Here is a 21,123-nt window from a genome sequence, read left to right as displayed (position 1 = left end):
ACAGACTCAAGCTTGGGTACTGGGGTGTTTGCTCTTTGGTGAGTGAACCAAATTTCAGCTCTGTTTCTGAATTGCAGCTTAGAACCTCTGAACAGAGGCAGTTGCAGAACTATACACTATCAATCTCAACTGCCCAGTGCAGAAAGATACTTTCAGGAGTTTCTTTGCTGGGCTTAAGCAAAGAATCTGAATGCTTAAAAAACATTGTAGGGAAGCAGACGTCCTTCAAATCACACTTGAGTGTTTTGTAAAAGTTGATAATTTATACCTTCTCCAAATTATTACAATTTCTTGATTATTTTCTGATACTTTCAAATGTGATTTTAGACACGTTAGTGTTGTAAAGAAAGCAGGATGAGCTTGTTTAAGAGACCAAAATCAATAGCTCACAAAAAGGATTTATGATCTCAATTCAGAAATGTATGACTCATTCCTATTTCGGTGGATGCTTGAAACTTCTAACATTTCCCCGTCTCTTCTCCCAACAGGATAAGATATTGAGAAGAAAAATATGCCATTCACTCTTCTTATCTTGATGCACAATGAATGCAAATTCTCTCTGTTGGTATCTGAAACCTAGCTTCCTGTTATTAAGGACGACATGCTAGAATTTAGCAGCAAAGGATTCTCTCCCCCACCCAATTTCTAAACCCAACAAGAATGTCTAATGATTCTGCAGTTTGCTTCCTGCTTGTAATTAAGTAGGTCACAGCTGTGAAGCAAAGCGAACAAGAAAATATACTCAAATCACACACAGCCGAAAGCTATCAAATCATTTGCAGATGAAGGAAATGGCAGCTTAAAACAAGCACCACAATTGCAGCAGTCTAGAGTCTCAGGCAAATGAAAGGAATACTCAGATGGAAGATAAAGATGATGGCAGATGAGGAATTATAATTTGGTCAGATTAGAGTTGGTAATATACGACAGCAATTCAGAAATAGTTGATTGCTCTAGGAAAGTAAGATGACCTTGTAAAACTCAAATCCCTTACAGATTTCTCTATCTGTTCCTATTGGCACAACACCCCGAGCGGCCACTCTAGCATCTGGTTATCTTTCACAAGGGCTGCAGACACAGTGTTTTTCACATTATACTTTCTTCTAGAATAGTTGGATCAAAACAGCTGAAGGAAGAGACACCACAGAACTAAGTGGTTTTTGTAGAGCTCTAGCCAAAAGAAGAACAAATTAACACTTAGCTGCTTATTGATCAAATACCTGAGGATGATTGGGATGCAGAAAATCTTCTAAGTGTGTCATTTTGTGTAAGAAAAGGTTAATTTAAGATGAGTTGCGGATCTTGATGCATAGTGAAGCAGCCAGACAATTGCTCAGACCTGCCATACAATCCACATTCTCATGATACCAATTTCATGCCATATACTGCCCTTGGGTTATAAGAAATTCAGTCCTCGTTCCATAATTCAAGCTCGTACATTTTTCTCTCAGTTCCTGCCATACACTACTACATCAGTACAGATACATAAACTACTTAAGATGTAGACTTGTCTTTGTCAATTAGCTCATAACAAGATACCATTTCAAGCACAATAAACTCCCATGGCTTCTTTAGTCTGTGTGTCTAACTCCTATTGGATTGTGTGCTGCTGTGGTTTTATGACTGTCTTTATTTTTTACAGTTCCAAAGGGCTATCCTGAATCAATAAACACCTGTCTTTTGAACTTTGCACAAATAACAACTCAAGTAGGTATAGATAATTGAGAAGGTGTACAGACTGACCATTAAGGCTGGCCTGGAGATGGAATTGGGGCATGGTGTCCACCTGACACATGCTCTGACTCTGCCCCCAGGCTGGAGTGACAATGTGCGCTACACCACATGGTGGACAAATCATGGCACTCCTCTGGCGCTGCATCTAGACAACACAGCACCAAAGGAGCTTCAAAAAGCCACAGCACCGGTGGCTATGGCGCTTTTCCCACAGTGCAGAAAGGAGCCACTTTTTGTGGCTCCTTTTTGCACTATGGAAAGGCAAGATCAGGGCCGTGACATGCAGTTGCCGCAGCCCCAATCTGGTGCTAAAAGGGATGACCTGTACAGTCCCTGAGTTGGGAGGGTCATACTGCTTAAGATAAACATGTTGTTGATGGCTATGACAAACAGATTTCTTGAGCTATCTAGTGGTATCTAAAATGGCTTGTAGATACATTTTTCATCCAGCTTGGATTCCATAATTAGTTTGGATCTGGGTGAGGTTCCTGTCCAGTTTTGATGGACAACCCTCAACTGCTGTTGGTTGAGATGTATAAGATTAAAGAATATGTGACATGAGACTTGTTCCTTGAACCTTGCCTGTAGCTGTTTCTCAAATCTTCTGAGCTTAGGATAAACATGTTGTTGATGGCTGTGACAAACAGATCTCTTGAGCTATCCAGTGGCAGCTGCTGGCTCTGATTCCAGTGGGGTGGTGAGACCCACTCTGGGTTTTAGACATCAAAGAAGTTATCCAGGGTGCTGAACTGTATCAACAAATAGATTAAGCACTTTGGATGGCTCATCCAAAGTGTGAACTAAAAACCATCATGGTCTCATCATCCAACTAACATCAGGACCATCAGCTCTTAAACTACTTCAGAAAAACCCCTATCTGGCACCAGCTACTGACATGAGGACCATCAGCTCTCAGACCACTTCTGAGAAAGCCCTCTATAGCACCAGCTAAGCTAAGGCGGTGCCAGAGAGGGCTTTCTCAGAAGTGGTCTAAGAGCTAATGGTCCTGATGTCCGGTAGTGAATCCATGATGGGAGAGGAGTGGGAATTTGACATAGTGCTTTGGTTTTCAGTGGCAGCTCTGTGAATCTTACAACATATTTTCGTAACTTATACATCTATGATGTCCATTACTTTTTAAAGTGCTTCCTTGTTTTCATAAAAATAAACCTTATGCCAAGATGTTACTCCCATTGACTGTTCGCTTCAGTTTCTAGAACCTTTGGTTTTCATGCTATGGGCACATATATTTCCAGAATATCTCTAATTTGTGAATTTTTAATATGAAAAAATGAGAGAACAGTGATGTGCTCTGAGCAGCTTTATATCAAAATTGCACAAATCTGGACCCTGTCCAAGGCAAAAATCTACTCAGACAGAAAATGCTATAGATATTTTAGTACTATTGGGAATTTAACATATCACACAAGTAACTCTTTTTCAGGGACACGCTTTCATTAATGGCAAGTTTACTATAAACAAGAGAAAACATTAGTGAAAAACCCAACAAAGATTTCCAAAGTATTTTTTAAAATAAATTAATGAATACATAAATACATATTGGCTCAGAAAATTATCGTGGGAAAAACTATTTATTCTCTTGCTGTTTTCATCTAACTAGTTCATTTCAGGATAAGCAGCTAGGTACAACAGCGCTTCCTGTCTGAGGGATGTTTGGCCTTAAATGGCAGCAAAAAGGCAAATTGGCAATGTGTCTGCATTTTCCTAATGAATAGAAATCATGGAGTTGACAAATAATTCTTTCCCAGGAGTCACTGAGGAATAAATACTGACTATAATGAAGTTAATATCCATTTAATTTGTTTCCTACTTGTGTCTGTGTTCACAACTACGTACACCACCATAGTTAAATTGGAATGAATGTCCATTTTATTGCATGTTCATATATCTGGGAGCTATAGCTCTGTCTCCCTAACCTCCATATTATGTGGAATGTAGACCTCAGAAACTTTTTTCTACATTTTCAAGTAAAACAGTAGGCACAAATTCAATTAGAGGTCTAATTTAAAGAATTAGTTTTTTCAGCCTCCTGCCTCCACATATTCAAGATAACATTTGGATCGCACTGGTCCCACCACCTCTACTCACCGTTTCTGCTGTAGTTTCCCTCAGAAACTCTTATCTATACATGTGTGAATGGATCACAGAGTTGCTTTCTACATGTGTTTGAAGGTGTTTATGGTAGATCAGGTAAGGGAAAGGACCTATATACTCCTTTCATTTGGGAAGGCATATTTGTACATTATGAGATGTGAGAGACAGCCTTCTCAGCTATGATGGCCTAGTCATGTAACACCCTTCTCCAAGAGGCTTGACTGGTCTCAATTTGCACTTTGGAGCTGTGGAGTCTTACTGACTGCAGTTCAGCTTTGATTTATTTGCTTCAGTTATTCATGTTGTTTTTATGCCATTGATAATTACAAGTCATTGTATACAATACTTATTGTATGGCTTCATGTGAATGATTTTATTAACTGCATCTTGTCCTGGTGTCTATTAATATGGGTGAGTTGAAAATATAACTATATATATTGACCAAACCTGTCATCAGGATCTACACATATACATCTAAATGTACATACATCTTGTACATACAACCTGTGCCTTGAAAAATGGTCACAGTTATGAGTATGTGGCAATCCCAATTCTCTTCTCTAAGGGTTCTCTGAATGTTTCAGACCTCTGCACATGTCTTAATGCATTCTGATATGGACAAACAGGTAGTGGGCGATGGCTAAGCAAGAGTAATTAGCAGAGCTGCGAGTATTCTGCATTTTGAGAAATAATACAGATTCTTCTTGAGTCAAACCACTTTTTTTCAAGAACAACAATTTCTGCAAGTTATGTAGGCTTGGTTATTCCAGTTTTGTATAACAGATCCAGAAACTACTACTGTACTGTCTGCATAATTCAATCTGCTTCTGTCAGTCACTGAATGGCAAAGCCCTGGAGCCCTTGCATTTTGACTAGAAATCATATTCAGGAGCTTCTCCAGCTTCTGAGACTGCAGCAGGCCTTGTCCACAGTTGAAAGCATATCTGTTCAACCATACAAGCTAGAAGGTTTTTGTTTTTAAAGAAAAGAAAAGAAAAGAAAAGAAAAGAAAAGGCAATGCACAACTGGAAGGTAGGTCACTTGGGATGTAAAATGCCATCACTGATAGCATATGGTAGTTTTTCTACTTGCCCGTGGAATGTTAGCATATCAACCCTGATTATGATATAGCAGAAGTGGGAAACATGTAACCCTCCAGATATGGTTGGACTGCAACTCCCATCAGCCATAGCCACAAGAGCCAACAGTGAGGGATAATCCAATGGAGATGGACAATCCAGTTCAACCATGTCTGCAGGTCCACATGTTCTGCAGCAGCCCTGTTACAGAGTAAACTGGTTAGTGTTTTATTATTCCTTTTTGCTTAATGATGTCTTTATGTTACTTGCCATGAACCATAGTAGCTACAACCATTAGTAGCTACAATGGTCAATACTAGGACCAAAAGCTTATAATGAGCCCTGGCTTGAACTGGAAGCCAGTGGAGGGATCTATGAGGGGAAGAGACATGTGAGTATTTGGGGAGATTTTAAGACAACGTGGACAGCACTGTTCTGGATCAAAACCAGAGGAGTAAGAGAGCAGGAAGACAAACCTGCCAATAGTCCAGGCATGAAATAACCAAGGCCTGGACAAGCAAAAAAAGCAATCTTGACAGTCAAAACCCCCCAGATCCTATGGATGTTCAAAAGATGGAAGTTTCATGCCATAGCAGTTGCCCCAAGAAATGATCATCCATCAGGACTCCAAGGTTCCTGGCAACTGGGACAGTGTGTAACCCTGTAAACACAGTGAAGGGCATGAAAGCTGGGCTACTGGGAGGTTCAGGCTGAAACACCAGGATCTCTGCTTTATCCATATTCAGCTTACGATGGTGAGTGGCATATTTCTGGCATAGCTCATGCTATGATAATTTTCACATAATTTCATGTTGTATTTTTATCTGACAGTTTTTAAATGGATGAAAAGACAGAACGTGCCAAATAATCATATCATCATTTGCATTCACAAACACAGTTTTAGTTTCCCCCCATTAATGGAAAGAAAAACAATCAATGGGGGAGGGGGAAGCAAACATTTTGCCCTACCTAACCAAAGATAATAGCAGATAAAATTCACAGTAATTGTTTGTTTTCAAGTCTCATTACTGTTTCACAAGCGAGTTTCCTAACATATAATGAAAAAACCAATAAAACCCTGGAGAAAGAAACAGACATTACTCAGGAATCAAACTTAAATAAAAGATTGCATTTATAGAAAGGGTGCCACAAGCTAAGAGGAGTTTAAACTTAAATTACGACTTGCTTGCTGTGTTTTCAGTTTTGCACATTCCTGATTATAAACATTGTAAAAGCACTGCCATTTTACTAGGCATGCATTAAAAATTGAAGCATGTAATAACAGAACCATGTGACATATCTCATGCTACAATTTCATAGGAAATTGTGTACAAGTACACAGTACAAAGGACATAATGCTACATTTCCACCCATGGTTTAGACACCAGAAACACTGTTTAAATATCTTTTAGCTAGAGAAAAATATCTTTTAGCTAGAGAAAATGGAACCAAGACCAAAGAGAATAAAAAGATGCCATTAATTATTTTCACGTTGCTTTGGATTTATTTATTGAAAATGATTGGATCCTGTCCCATATTTAAATATCACCTATCAACTTACAAGAGAATTAGTATGATGTAAGACAATAAAATTTAAAATGATAAAAAAATAGTTTAAATATTCATGTGACCAATTTAAAAAGTAAAAATATTTATATTAAAACAATATAAAACTATGTATTTATAGAACATGAATGAAAACATGAGGCCCCAAAGGTTTTCATAAAAAGCCAAGTTTTAACTGAGTACCTGGATAGACAAAGCTGGGACAAGTCCAACCCACCTAATTCATCCATCAAGCTCTTCATAAGATATACCAGATCAGCCCTTTCATCCACAACCAGGTCATGGATGGTTGTTCTTTTATCATGCACCAGCCTAGTATTCTCTCTAGAGAAAGCATTTATTTACAATACACTCCTTCTCCTTCATTTTAACCACTATGTAAGCTGGAGGATAGATAGAAAACTCTGATCATAAATGGATGGCAGTGGCATTAAGGGTTATACTGCTACATCAATGTAGCAAAATAACCAGCAGACCCAGAAATGTTTAAATTGTAAAAGACAGGATGTGTGAGACATGGTTTGCACCTCCTGCACCTAAAGGCATATGCAGCTTTCCACTGGCTCCCCTTTAGTCCATCCCAGGTTTTGTCCAAAATGCTCCCAACTCTCAAACCAGTTAGTTCATGAAAACAGGCAAAAGAGAAGATGACCTATGCAAAATTTGGAAAGGCCAGATTGCAAAACAATAATCCTGTCTATCTGTAAATCCCAAAAGCTGAGAAAATGCATTGGCATGTCTCACATCATTGATGTGAACAGCTCAGGTTTCACCAGAGCTTTGGGTGTTTCTCTGAACATGGTGCCAAAGCTCAACTTTGAATATCCCAGCACAATTTATTAGCTGATCATGTTGCCTTATTTCTTACACTATTAGCGTTCCTGATGTACTTTGACAAAAAGTCCATTTTGATCTACTGTACATCTTTGGAACTGTCAAATGATATGATAGATTCTGGGTATTTCAGGGTCCAGTGGTGGTGATAGTAGGAAAATCAAAACATTAATATCTGTATCTAAAGTTCAAATTATGCCTTCTAAAATACCTGGGCAAAAGTAGGAAAAATTACTTTGAGATTAATGAAATACTATTTAATGACATTTCATGATCACATTATAGTCATCTCAAAGCACTATGTTGGTGACAATTTGATTATTTAATTTGTTGTTTCTTACATTTTCAGACTTTAATAAAACAATCTGTTTGACAGTCTTTGTCCATACTCTCATAGACGTATACCAGTGTTTCCTAATGTACAGACCTGCAGACATCATGGATTACAATTGTTATTCCCCATCCTCCTTGACCATTGGCCCTATGGGTGGGAATTGTAGTCTAACACATTTGAAGGGTACAAAGTTGAGGTAGTCTGGTATATAAATGATTTTTGAATTTTTTTCCACTCAAAACAATTAATTGTTCCTTTATATTATCTGTCCCCCAAGGGCTTTTCTTATATTGTGCTGCTTTTACCTGTGTTCAGCTTTTAGTGAAAAAGAGTCTTTCCATGTTCAAATGTGAAATGGCTATGTGTAGCTTTTCCCAGGGTATATGTTTTCCCAACATTTTGAAATTTGAGTTTCCTCACAACAGCTTCTCCAACTTCTCTATTAAATGAACAGTCCGTATAGTTGGTTCAGTTTTTGCTGAACTGTGTTAAAAAGACATCTTCCCGTTAATCAAGCTTAGAAAGACTGGTTTGGCAGTTAAGGTTATGAGCGAGAGGAATGTTTGCCAGAACTCACAAGAACAGTTGGCTTGAAATCCATTCAAAAGAGGTTTTATATTTGGAAAGCCAGAGTTTAAACTTATTTTCCCATGATACAGGAAGATCCATTTTTAAAAAAACAATGGATGTCTGACATTCCAGTATAGGCTGGGTAAGCCCCAGATATATTTCACACAGTGCTTCCAACAAATACTAAGCTATTACCCCTTGTTCAGTCCTAACAATCATCTTACAGCTTGTTTAGAATACGTATAGTCATAAATTTGACTTACAATGTGACTGATGAATGTGCTGTGGTGATTGGGAGGCTTAACTAGTCTGCCCTTGTGTGATTTTCAGTCACATCAGTGGAGTTCGTACAGAAGATATTTCTGACAGATTGCGCTTGGAGTTGTCTGTAATAGCACTAGTGCAATAATATGGTAAATTTCAATAATAAGGCAACAGGAATGCAAGAAATGAGTTGCTCAGTATTGGAAGGTCACGACAGGAATCAGGTTAGTGTGGGAAAGTCTTCCATGGACTTGGCTTGTGAATCTGTCTGACACTGGCTGTTTGGAAGCAAAATTCCAGCCACCAAGGAAAAAGCTTGTCCAGAGAAAGTGGGGAAATAATTATGACCTCTTCCCAGCTCTGTTTTTCCAGTTGGATAATTAGTAATAGAAAATGCAAAACATTTTCATGACCAAAAATAACAGTTACCTGTAAATATTACTGTGTTTGGTAATGACAACATGATAAATAAATTTCAAAAGTAACATTGGCTAGAGACAGATGGGTGGGAAGTGCTGTCCTCAGGCCAATTTTAGGGTTCTGGAGTGTGCAGCAGTTAGAATCAGATTCAGGCATGATTCAGGCATGATTCAGTTAGAATCTATAAAGCCCTGTTTGACTTAGATCCAGGCTATCTGACAAACCATATCTTCCCCTGTGAGTACTTGGAAGCTAAAATTTGCAGGAGAGACAAATCTCAGGCTCCAGGCTCAGAGCGGGAAAAAGAATATAGGATTTCAGTCCTCCTATTGCCACAGGTACAGTTGGTAGGAACTTCTTTGTAGCTACCTATAGACTTTAAAACTCCCTTATATAAGTCCAAAGTCCTTCCATCTGCAGGTGAAAGGTTTTTTTTTTTTTAATTCAGACTAGCTTTTAGAACAGAAGGCTTTTTTCTTTAAAAAATGAGCTTTTAAGAGAGTGCTGCACTGTTTTAAACTGTACTGTTTCAAAGGGATTTTTATCATGTTTAAATGTATGTTTTAAACTGTTTTAATATTGCTAATAGTTTGATACTATTTTAATGTTGACTTATTGCATTTTTTAAAAACTATTGTAATCATTCTGATTTGTAATCCATCTTGAGTCTCTATTTTGGGAAAAAGCAGGGATATAAATAAAGACAAAAATGACAACAAGATCAACAATGAAATGTGGGGAATGGGGTGGTATAACCAGCTACTTAAGCTAATATATTTTAAAGGAAACTTTTCAAGCTGTGATTCTAGACATGAATTTAGAAGAAGATGGTTGATGGTGATCAAGCAAAGTCTAGAAAGTGAGAAATCTCCCTTCCAAGGGTCACACAGCAGAACAAGCGTCCAAGCAGAGGCAGCACTGCAAACTAGATGGCTCTATAGTACCACCACCACTTCTAAATCAGCATTTTGGAGGGATTTCCCAACATTATACACCTGATTGATCATGACCTCATTAGTTTATTTTGTCAGTCTTCTTTAATTATGTGCTATTTTTGAAGCAAATGTCAGTAGTGCATCTGAAATGTGAGAAAATTTCAAACCTTCCTTCTTCATCCCAACAGTGCTATTTTGCTGACCATCTTATAGGTTGGAAGAAGTATTAAACCCTTCCTCATTTCAGGAATATAGAGCTAGGACTGGGGCAAGGTGAAACCCTTCTCCCCATCATAGTGATATTTTGCAGCATCATTGTCGTGTGCGTGTATATATATATTGTGAATATTGTGACTACATCACAGCAATATCATTCTGTCTCACACCACCTAGAGGTGGGAAAAACCTATCATTTCTATTGTTGTTTCACCATATCCCGCTTGCCTTTCTTCCTGGCCTTATTTTGCACCAGGTTGAGAGAATCTGTGTTTGTGTGTTTATGTGTATGTGATTTTTTTCAGCATGGCCATCTATGTGCATTTTGCACATTTCCCTTAATATTTGCATTTTTATAAATGTAAATGTAAATTGTAATATTTGCATTTTTACAAATGTCAATGTAAAAATACATTTTTACCTAATGCATGTTATTTTCCCCCATTGAGTAAATATAATTAGAGCTTATCGCTTTGGCCAATAAGCTGACTTACCTCTTCTGGCTTCAATTCTGGATCTGGGATGTCCCTGGATGTTATCATAACTAAATCACCACTACCCTCGCTCAGCTGGCCAATTTTTGAAGTCTGAGGCTCCCCGACTTCAAAAAAGTGCAGGCTGAGCGAGGCTTTGACTCAGGATGCATCCTGGCAGTGGCATCCTGCATACATCAGAGGTGATTTAGTTATGATAACATCTGGGGGCATCCCGGATCCAGAACTGAAGCCAGAAGAGGTAAGCCAGATTATTTGCCCAAAAGATGAGCTCCTATGTTTGGGTACTATTTTCAACAGTATGCATTTTAATCATTTTTTATCTTAAAAAGTGAGAACAGTTATGTGCACATTATATTTCTTTGGAGCACCTCATAAGTCTCAAAAATACAAAAATTTTCAAACTGAAGTGCATTTCTTTTCACAAGTGTGAAAGTTCATTGGGACTGTCTAATGTAACAAACTTATTTTCCATCTCTATCCCCTAATGCCAGTGATCTGTGGTATTGTTTGGGATGTGCATGCCCAATGTGTGCACCCAGCTGCCCACCAATGCCATCAGTTGCCCAGACATGTTGCCCACCTTGGTCTGCTCTAATTCTTTTATAGACACCATGTGTCCACACAGACAGGCACACATAGCACTTGTAGTCTCCCCTCAGATGACTTTGAAAACATCTTCCCTGATTCCTTTTCCATTCTTTTCTTCTTCCTCTCCCCCTCCTATGTGATGGTTGTAAGAAATCAGCCAATTAATGTTGTCCAGATGGAGGGTCAGTCAGGGACAGCTAATGCACTGGTGTTTATTGTCTCTTTTTAAATGCCATGCAAATTGCTAAGAAACTAAGGCAGGTTGATCCTCTTCCCCGCCATTCTTTGTGTACCATTTATCTCCTTAGGGGTTAATCTCTAAGACATCTTGCTCAGTGGAAAAGATATTAATGAATGCCTCCTGAGTCAGGTTCATTCACATAATTGGGAATGGAGGATTGCCTTCATAATTCTACAAGCTTTTCATACATTTTATCCTGAACATTCAGGGACCATTACAGTAATTTCACTAGGCTGATTATATTTGGATATTCCTACTTCCCTATGTTTAGGACTTATAATGCATTGTGATATTTAAGACTGATACATTACTGAGGGCTGACAACTTTATCTTTTTGCAGAGCTCTTCTGTTTCTGACAGCTATAACATAAGCTATAATTCGACAGCTGAACATTTTCCCACCGCAGTGCAAACAACAGATGAGGCCTGGCATAGGTACTAGTAAAGGTTCAAAAATGCCACTGGCACGTTTGATGGACAGAACACCTTTGGCAGAAACTGCACTCAAGGCACAGAAGCCTTGTCAGAAAGCAAGATGGGAACCTTAAAAAAAAATTGTCTTTTTTACAAATGTACTATTTTTTAAAAAAGAAAATCAAATATCTTTTGGGGAAATGTTTTTTAAAAACTGATTCCAGTCCTTTACAGATTAGATCCATGTTAGTTTGAAGTTGAATATTCTGCTTCCTTGGGAGTCCCACCTATTTAGACTTCATGATATTGAATGGTTTCCTCCAAACAACATGATAATGTAGTAATGCATTCAGCTATTTTAGCTGAGCAAAGCATAAAGCAATGGCAGGATGTGACAAGTCCAGCAGCTTTACACAGTTGGCACATACAGAGGGTAGCCCCCAAGGCACTTGGATTTCAGATAGGTTAGCCCAGCATCCCAGTCCCACCTTTTTAAATCTTTTAGGTTTTGTGCAGTTCAGAGCACAATTAACCCATAATCTGAATTCACTCACTAGATATGTATTAGGCCATTGCCTCACTTCTGTTACAACTGTTTATTGGTTATGCACACATGTGAAAAGAAAGAGCAATCATGTCTGTCCGCCCTTTTAGCCCAGCCATTATGATATGTTTCAGTGCTTCTGGAAAAGAGCAAAAGCTTGGGAAAGCTACTAGAGAAGAACAGAGCTTAGACTGCTGGGTTAGGGATTTTGGGAGTTGTAACTCAAAAAAGTATTTCCCCCCAACCTCTGGAAAATAATTAATATTTGGTCTGTTACCTTTTAATCGTACCCTTCCTCCAAGGATTATAACATAGCAAACACTGCCCGTTTCCTCTTCACCCTCCTATTTGGCAGGGTTAAGCTGAATAATAAGAGTTGGCTGAAGATCACTAAGGCTGCAACCCTTTGTTATCTGGGACTAAGGTCCAAATAAATACAACTTGCTTAATAAGTATAGGATTGCACTGTTATTAAATTTAGGGCCCAAGAGGGATTTGAACCTAGGTATCCTTGGTCTAACGCTAATGCTCTAGCCCTCTCTTCTTAAACCTCAGGCCTACCAAATGTGTTGGTCTCCAGCTCCAGTCATTAATAACAGCCAACATGGCAACCCAAAAGTTTTAGTTGCTATGTGTCTGTGACTTTTAATAACATTAATATGCCCAAAAGCCAATGAACATACATAGAAATCAGGAGCAACAAATATCAAGGACCATAACATTTGAACAAAGAATTTACTGCTATATTAATAAAGATACCAAGATTAAATGAAATCCTTTAAAATAAAGTTCTCAATAATATGCTCATAAATAAATGACTATATTATAATGCCACCAAATGCATTTAAACATAGCTGTTGTCTTCAGAAGCTTTATATAAGTGACAAAGTACTCATTCCCAATCACACAACCTACATCTGAGAGGTCAGGGATGAAAGGAGAGAGGCCAGGTGATACTGAGAGAGGAGCTTTAAGGGAAATGGCCAGAGCTTGGAAAAGAATGATACCCAGGAATGATACCATTGGCCCTGCTGGCTGGGGATTGTGGGACCTATAGTATTCTAGTTCGGGAGTTGTAATAGCACTGTGGATGGGCTGGGCTGGTGAAACAGAGAGAGACAAAATGTCAAAAAGTTTTTGTTTTCTGGACTATACCACCCAGACCTCCCCCCTTCAGGAAAGCAGCAGAGCCCCTGGCCTTGCTGGGTGGGGGAATTCTGAAAGCTGTGGTCCAAAAAAGAAAACTGTTTCTTGCTCATTACAGCCAAGAAGTCAAACAAATGGGTCCTAGAACAGATCAAACCAGAAATCTCTCTGGAAGCCAAGATGACAAGACTGGGGCTGTCGTACTTTGGCCACATCATGAGGAGGCACAACTCACTGGAAAAAACAGTAATGCCAGAAAAGGTGGAGGGAACCAGAAAGAGAGGAAGGCCACGTGCTACATGGATGGACTCTATTAAGGAGGCCATGGGTATGAATTTGCAGGACCTGATCAGAGCAGTGGAGTACAGGCAGTCTTGGAGATGTCTCATCTACAGGGTTGCGATTGACTCGAGGGTCGATAACAAGAACAACAACAAATGCTATGCGATGGCATTTTAAAGATTCAGAGATGTAATGTGGCATAAACTCACCATTTGTTACTCTTAAAGATGCCAGAATCTGCATTTTCGCTGTGGTAAATAGTTTGAATATCACAAAACAGTTAAAAACAAACAAATGTCTGCACAAGAGCTGGGCACCAGTCCCTTAGGGCATTATAATGCAACAAGGTAAACAAATTTGCTTAGGCAAACTTGAAATTTTAGCAGAACAATGTGCAGTTCTGTCACAGCTCTTCCAGGTCCCACTCCATAGATTGCTACACATCATCTGATATCCCAGACCAGTACTTACAGCCTTAGGTTACTTCATGAATACTAATTAACTGTCCTACGCATGAGCTACAGCATTGACTATCACTTTCCATCATCATATAACCCTAATATCGATTGCTTGGCACTGTAAAGGAAATTCCATTAGTGCCAGTTACCATAATAAATCACAGCCAACCAGCACTAATGCTGATTACAATTTTAGCTAATCTTCATTAGTAGTTCTTAGCATATAACCACAACCAGTAAATCATGACTATCCATTTGTTATGAAGGCTGGAATGGCCCAGGTAAATCGTACAGCATTGTACAAGTTGCAGCTGGTATATGTCACCTTTATGCCTTATCACAGAGCATCTGACTATCTGTTGTATAGCATCATATTGGCATCACTTGTACATTTTCTTGATACATCACTGGTGGGAGCCCCAGTCTGGCTAAAGCACAAGGGAAAGCATAAAAGGGTAAACATCTCCATTCTCCAGACCACATGTGTTAATTAGTAGAAAGAAATTGTTGCTTACCCTTTCTGCACTTGGTCGTCTCAGAGATCCATATGGTATTTTAAAGAGAAGTTTTCGGCTCCTGCTTGGAGTCACTGCTGCCTGCACCACCATAGTGCAGTGCACAAAACTGTCTGTATGTGTGTTTGTGTGTGAGAGAGAATGACAGAGAGCGTGTGTGTGTGCGAGAGAGAGACAGAGAGAGACAAAATGATCAGCCCAGAGAGATTTCCTCTAGAATGACTTAAGGAGTTCCCTCTTCACAAATATCAAATAGCTGAATTGATTTTTGTTTTTTTAAAAAAACTTTCAACCATGAGTCAAGGCATGGCTTGTTTGAAGTAAAGGAAAGAAAGTCTGTGTGTGCGTGTGTGCATGTTCACAGCTTGTTTCAAGCAGCGTATCTTTAGCTCTGGTTTATGTTTCCCTTACAGAAAGATTGCTTTGCCACAGAGGTGGAGACGTTCAGCTTCAGGGGATATTGTTCCAAAAATGTCAGCCTCACTTCTTACAGCTACAGATGGTAACCAGGTCAGTTGTCTAATCAAAGCTATATCAGATGACTTTATACATGTCACCACGTGACTGCAAGCCCCCTGCTCTGGTTTGTTGTACAGCTGATCACACACCCCTGTCCCCCCTCCAAAACAATATCTGGTGTATCACCATCTGGTGTGGAGATTAACGTTAAATCCCATGTTCAGATTTTACTTCCTTCCAGACATGAGAGAGCATAATAGCCTACAGAGCCATCAGTCTGGGAACAAAAGGAGGGTTCAGCAAGCTCAAGACAACAGAGGGGAAAGTGCTATGTCTACATTAACAAATGCGTGTATTACATAAAACTGGAAACAGAAGTGTGTATTCCAAGACTTGGACAGTCTAAGTTCTACAAGCACATACAAATATTGTATCTCCCAAATAAAGATATACAGTGCTACAGAAAGGTGATGACCAGTCTGTGGAAAGCACACTCAACTGAGTTGCATGTGCAAAATGAGAGTCGGATGTGCCAAAGGGACAAATATTCCCACTATCCTTCTGTGGGGTAGGTTGCATTTTCTTTGTAAGAAATCATGTCTCCCACCTCCTGCATTTACATTTTCCTGAGCATGTGGCAATTCAGAGCCGGAGGGGGGGGGGGTTGGAAGGGGGAGGCAGCGGAAGAAGGAGCAGATTTAGGCCAGTAATCTTTAAAGAACCAGATAAGTCCTAGACACGAAGAGTGAGCACAAGAGTGAGACCAACTCAGTGAGTTCTTATTTCATTCATTCTAGGCTTTGATTTTAAAAATATGTCCAGTGATTTGGGATACGTGAGCAGTAGAATAAAAAAATGCATAGAAATAAAATAAACATAGCTTTTTTAAAAAATTCCTAAATTTATTTCAGTAATTTATGTATGTAACGCACAGCAAACATGCACAGGGGGAGATGTATGGAACTCATAGGCCAAACAGAACAAGTTGAAATCCCAAAGAAAATATTGAAGCTATCACGTTTTAACTTTGCATCCTAAGATGGGAGATCATTTGGCAGGCAGAGAACAAGCATCCAATGAATAAGAGGGCTCCTCCAGATGAGGCAAATGTGTCAGGAGGTTTTGATATTTATTGTTGTGCTTCTTGGGGTTTTAGTGAAATTGTACTTTTGAATTACAGCACTAGAACTCTACAAAATAAAAAAAAATGAAAAAGAGAAAATAAAATTTACCTTTCTAAAGGTAAGGCCACCTCAGCAAACTACACTCTGTTAAGAAAGAAAGAAAGAAAGAAAGAAAGAACGAACGAACTTTGGAAGAGCCTAATGCAGATCAAAGAAATATTTACAAACAGCACCCATGCCCAAAGGATAGAATAAATGGACATGGAGGGGACAACAATTGGCATAAACTGTCAAAAGCCTAAGATATATTGTGGGAAGTCATGCTTCTTTAGACCAATCTGGAAGAATCCAGAATTCTGGGGTTTCTCAGATCCCACACAAACATACAGATAATAAGCACCTTGCTTAGTTCATGGAAGTAGTTTTATAAAGTGTAAAGCTGAGATGTCCCTCTTCCATCCCAGCCAGGCACAGCTAAGGGTTTACATGTTTTCACTTTCCTGTAATGGAAGAATCTTTGGGCATGGTAGTCTAACTGTATTTTCTGCTATATGATATATGTGTATACATAGTATGCTGGTTTCCACAATGACAGGAACAACCGCACAAATAATTCAGATGCAATTTAGTAAAGGTTCTGTATTCTGTATGTTTGTCTTAGGTTCTTACACATACATGAATACATAGAACCCTTACTGGAAAAATCTACATAGACATATAATTTGTCAACAAATTGTATCAGATTGTGTGCCTGTCTCTCTCCTCCATCAATGAACAACATCCACCGATTTCTTCCAGTCACTGATTTATATCATTTTATAGTTAAACATGGAACATGAAAAACTGAGACCAGTTAAACAATGGAGATGCTTTCGTATTCCAAAAATGGCTGATTGCCAGCCTGCTGTCTAGAGCAGTCCCATCAGATAGTTTTATCTCCTAATTGCCAGCCAATTGTCAAGATGTGCCAGAAGAAAATGGAGAGAGGGAAAGAGAAGAGTGCACATTCTAGTGTCTTTTTGTATTTTCATTCCATATGACCAAGCTATGCCATATGTGCTCCATACCTACACACTCCTACCATTAGATGTTGCGAAGTTAATTATATAATATGCCTATACAGTACTTATGGCCCTACCACATCAAACACAGCTAAGTAGCCACTGCCAGGTATGGAGGTACACCTAGGGCTTCACAAACTCTGCCAAAACCAAGTGTGGTTGTCAAGCAACTGGAATTACACCATGCATTATGAGTAGGCCACACTCAGAATGGTGAGTCACTATTTGGCAGCCCTGTTCTAGAGCCTGACCATTAGTGAAGAGATCAGCTAGGCAGTAGACTTCTATCCCTCAGATCACCCTCTGGTAAATGGGATGGCTCCTGAGAATCCAGACGTTAGCCATCCATGGCCAATCAAAATATCTAGTTTAATGTAACCTGGAAAGATTTTTTGGTCACATCCCAACAGCAAAAAGTAATAATATAATATCCAAACACACTATTTAAAACAAAGAGGAGAAAAAAAATGATCTGGCTAACATAACTGCACACATATTAAAAAGCATTAAAGGAAAAAGCAGCAGCTTGATGTGGGAAATTCCAAATATTAAAACAATCAGCCTTTGTTCATAATTAGTTCCATATGTGCACTGCAAATTGAGTCAGTATATGCGTGTGAGAGTAAAGGAGGAAGGGAGGGGAAGCAAAGCCGGAAAAGATGGAAATTGCTTCAGCATGACTGATTCACATACATTCTTTTAAAAGTCTTGGTTTAGGGTTACATTGTTGGCCTTGAAAATGAAAACAGAGATTTCTTGATTCTTTAAAAAAAAAAATCTCCTATGACAACTGCCTTCCTTTATAAAGCACAGCATTCAGAGACAGATGTTGCTTTCTCTTACATCAAGCATGACTATTGCATGGAAGAGCTTTTTTTTTTAATGTGCATAATTAGTTGCACATATAGAGGTGGAACAATAACAGAGAATGTGATCTCAAGCAACTGATAAGCCACAAATTCTACCTAGCTTGAAAACATAATAAAACCAAAACAAAAGGGGAAAGGAGAGAGCCCAGACTAAACCCTTTTTCCTGTACCAAAGAAGACATAACTGAAACTGAGCAGAGCAAATTGCAAGTTGCATTTGGTCAAGTCAGTTTTAGCATCCTATATCAGGATGGGATGGCAAGGGAGTGTTTTTCTTTATGTGCACATATGATTTTGTCTGTGCACATATTTGTGTGTGTGTTTGTGTGCTATGTGTTAATAATACTTTATTATTAATCTGTTAACTACTATAGTTGTTAGTGGTGTTATTACTTATTATTATGTTTAAATACACAATGCATGTTTTCCTTTTGTATATAGTATGTGTGTGATCATAGGCATTCATGCTGAATGTAGTAGAAGATATTGACTTAAATTTTGCACCCGGAATTATAAATGTTAACTAATAAGCAATGCAAAATGACTAAATTATGTTCTTGAAGGGGCAATCAATTCCATCTTCCACATTCCATTTACAAGGGTTGAAATATGATTTACTTGTTGATTTGCCTGTCACTTCAGGGGGCACCCTGCTTGCAGAACAACTGAACAATAATCCTCCTCGCTGTAAACCGAATGCAGCCTGAGGCTTAGATCAGGATTGGATTAACTGATCTTGTGCAGACATGAAACACATCATTTTTCCTTTATAAATGTTATACAGTCTATGCCACCCCTTCTGTGTATGTGTGTGTGCAGATTTGTGGCTCAGAGATTTTGGACTTTATAACTGTCAAAAAAAACACAACCCCATTAAAAATGAAATAGAATGTTTCTCCTATCCTACTAATGAATTTCTCCAGCATTAAAAGTAAGTTAAAAACAGCATTACGGTGTGCACATAATAAGTGCCCAACTATAGGGGTCTTTTTTGTGATTATTTTAATCAGTGGTGTTACTGGGGGGGTTTGGGGTGTGTGGACTACACTGGGTGACACCTATATCCGGTGGGGTGGTACACTCCATGGGACTGGCACAGCTGCTGGGAGAGTGAGAAAGTCAAAAGGAAGGGGATGGAGAGAAAAAGAGAAAAAATGTAAAACTAAGCCTAAAATGTAAGTTTATGCAAATGTCAAAAACAAACTAAAATCACAACTGAAAAGAGGAGGAAAACAATCAACATCAGGAATGTCTTTGCAGTTTTAGGAAATTAGAAGTGGAGGGGGGATACAAAATCTGTTTGAAGTACTGTGTGTGAGAGAAAGGGATTGAGAGTCAGCCCACAATTCTGAAGATTCAAAGGGAGTTCTCTCAGTTCAAAGATTTATAAGGGATCTTCTCAAGGAAAGCCTGATTTAGTTGTCAGGGCTTTCCACTATCCCCTGCTTAGTACTTGTACTTTTTTTTTTTTTGGTGCTTACTACAAAAAGCAATTTTTGTTCACATACAAGCTTCAAAATGGCAACAATTTCAGTTTCTCCTATGCTTTTATTCTCCTTCTGTCTGTAAGGAGGGAGACTGTCCCACTTCCTCTGTACTCCAAAATGCAGGCTGTTCCCTGCTGATTTAACCTGAGTGTAACATAATTTCAAGGCAGACTTTGCAGGTATTGAAGCAATTCAAAAGGGGAGGGGAATGTGAGACATCTAAAAAGCAGCTAAGAAATGTGGAAGGCTGAGAAATAAGCGTGGCTGTCCTCCTGGCTGGAGCAAGACAATTGCAACATATGACACTGGCCCTTCTAGCTCACTATTATCTACTTTGGGCCAGGGAACTTTTAGCTCTCCAGATATTAGTGAAGTTCAGCTCTGTCATATTTGATGACTGGCTTGGGCTGATGTGCACGTTTGATGATAATATTAACCCCTCTTTGGCTTTTCCACATTTTATTCTGTTACATCCCAGAAATGAAATGGATTTAATTGGCAATGTTATCATTATTACCACTCAGTGTGCACAGGATAGTGAACACTGTGCAGCATTGTTTGTTAAACAAACATAGAAACAAAATAACTTGAGTATTCATCCCTTTTAGTGTGATATGCCTAATAAGCACTAGTGCAACGCACTGCCTTCAAAAGTCACCTGTGTGCAATGCCTGTGTTACCTAGGCCTGATTCCCACTTAAACTGAATCACTGAAGCGATTCTGAGGGGGGGGGGCATACGCTACACCCATTTAACCCACATCTTTTTGATGCTTAAGTTTTCCGTGTCTTTTTTTGATAAATCGATTCCACGCAAGTGTGAACCAGATGCGGACTGGAATTGATTTAAATTTGCCCTTCGGCGGGCTGTAGCGGGTCCATTTTGAATTGATTCATGCATGAATGTGAATCACAAGTGGATTATTTTAGATGGAAAAAATGTCATCAGGGCAAATGTAGTGGGAACAACACTGCTGTCAAATCGATCCATCAATTCGGACTGCACACCGATTCATCTGTAAATGGGAATGAGGCCCTAATCTCAGATTAAATATCCCCGTTTGTGAAAGGCCCAAGAATTTGTTGGTGAGCATATCTAAGCAAACAACATTATGTTATTATTGTTATTATAATAGTTATGGTTATATTTATATTGTGCCTTTTTCTTAGGCTAGGATACAAGTCAGTTTACAAACAGATACAGTTACAAAATTTACATCATACAACTATCAATAAAATTAAAAGCATAACAATTAAAAAGAATATAAACAGAGCATATGACAGCCCCTTTCCCCTTGCAGAGTCAGCCCTCAAATGCCTCACAAACTAAAAAGGTAGTCATATGTCTATGAAAGGATAGCAAGGAGGATGC

General features: G+C 38.8%; 1 protein-coding gene across 4 annotated transcripts in view; it reads right to left on the bottom strand.

The window, feature by feature from the left end:
• FRMD4A (FERM domain containing 4A) overlaps positions 1-21,123 on the bottom strand; it is a 490,170-nt gene that overhangs the window by 268,392 nt on the left and 200,655 nt on the right. Inside the window, exon 1 of one of the 4 annotated variants that reach the window (XM_042468232.1) lies at positions 14,753-15,117. The exons of 2 other annotated variants lie outside the window; for them this stretch is intronic. In XM_042468232.1, the coding sequence (XP_042324166.1) occupies positions 14,753-14,845 (93 nt within the window). In that variant the 5' untranslated portion in view covers positions 14,846-15,117. Of the gene's footprint in view, positions 1-14,752; positions 15,118-21,123 lie in introns of those variants that run through there. One more of the 4 variants, XM_042468231.1, reaches the window with a different exon arrangement.

The sequence above is a fragment of the Sceloporus undulatus genome, chromosome 5 (assembly GCF_019175285.1).
Source record: "Sceloporus undulatus isolate JIND9_A2432 ecotype Alabama chromosome 5, SceUnd_v1.1, whole genome shotgun sequence".
Taxonomy (NCBI): Eukaryota; Metazoa; Chordata; class Lepidosauria; order Squamata; family Phrynosomatidae; genus Sceloporus; species Sceloporus undulatus.
This window is presented reverse-complemented; position numbering and strand designations above follow the sequence as displayed.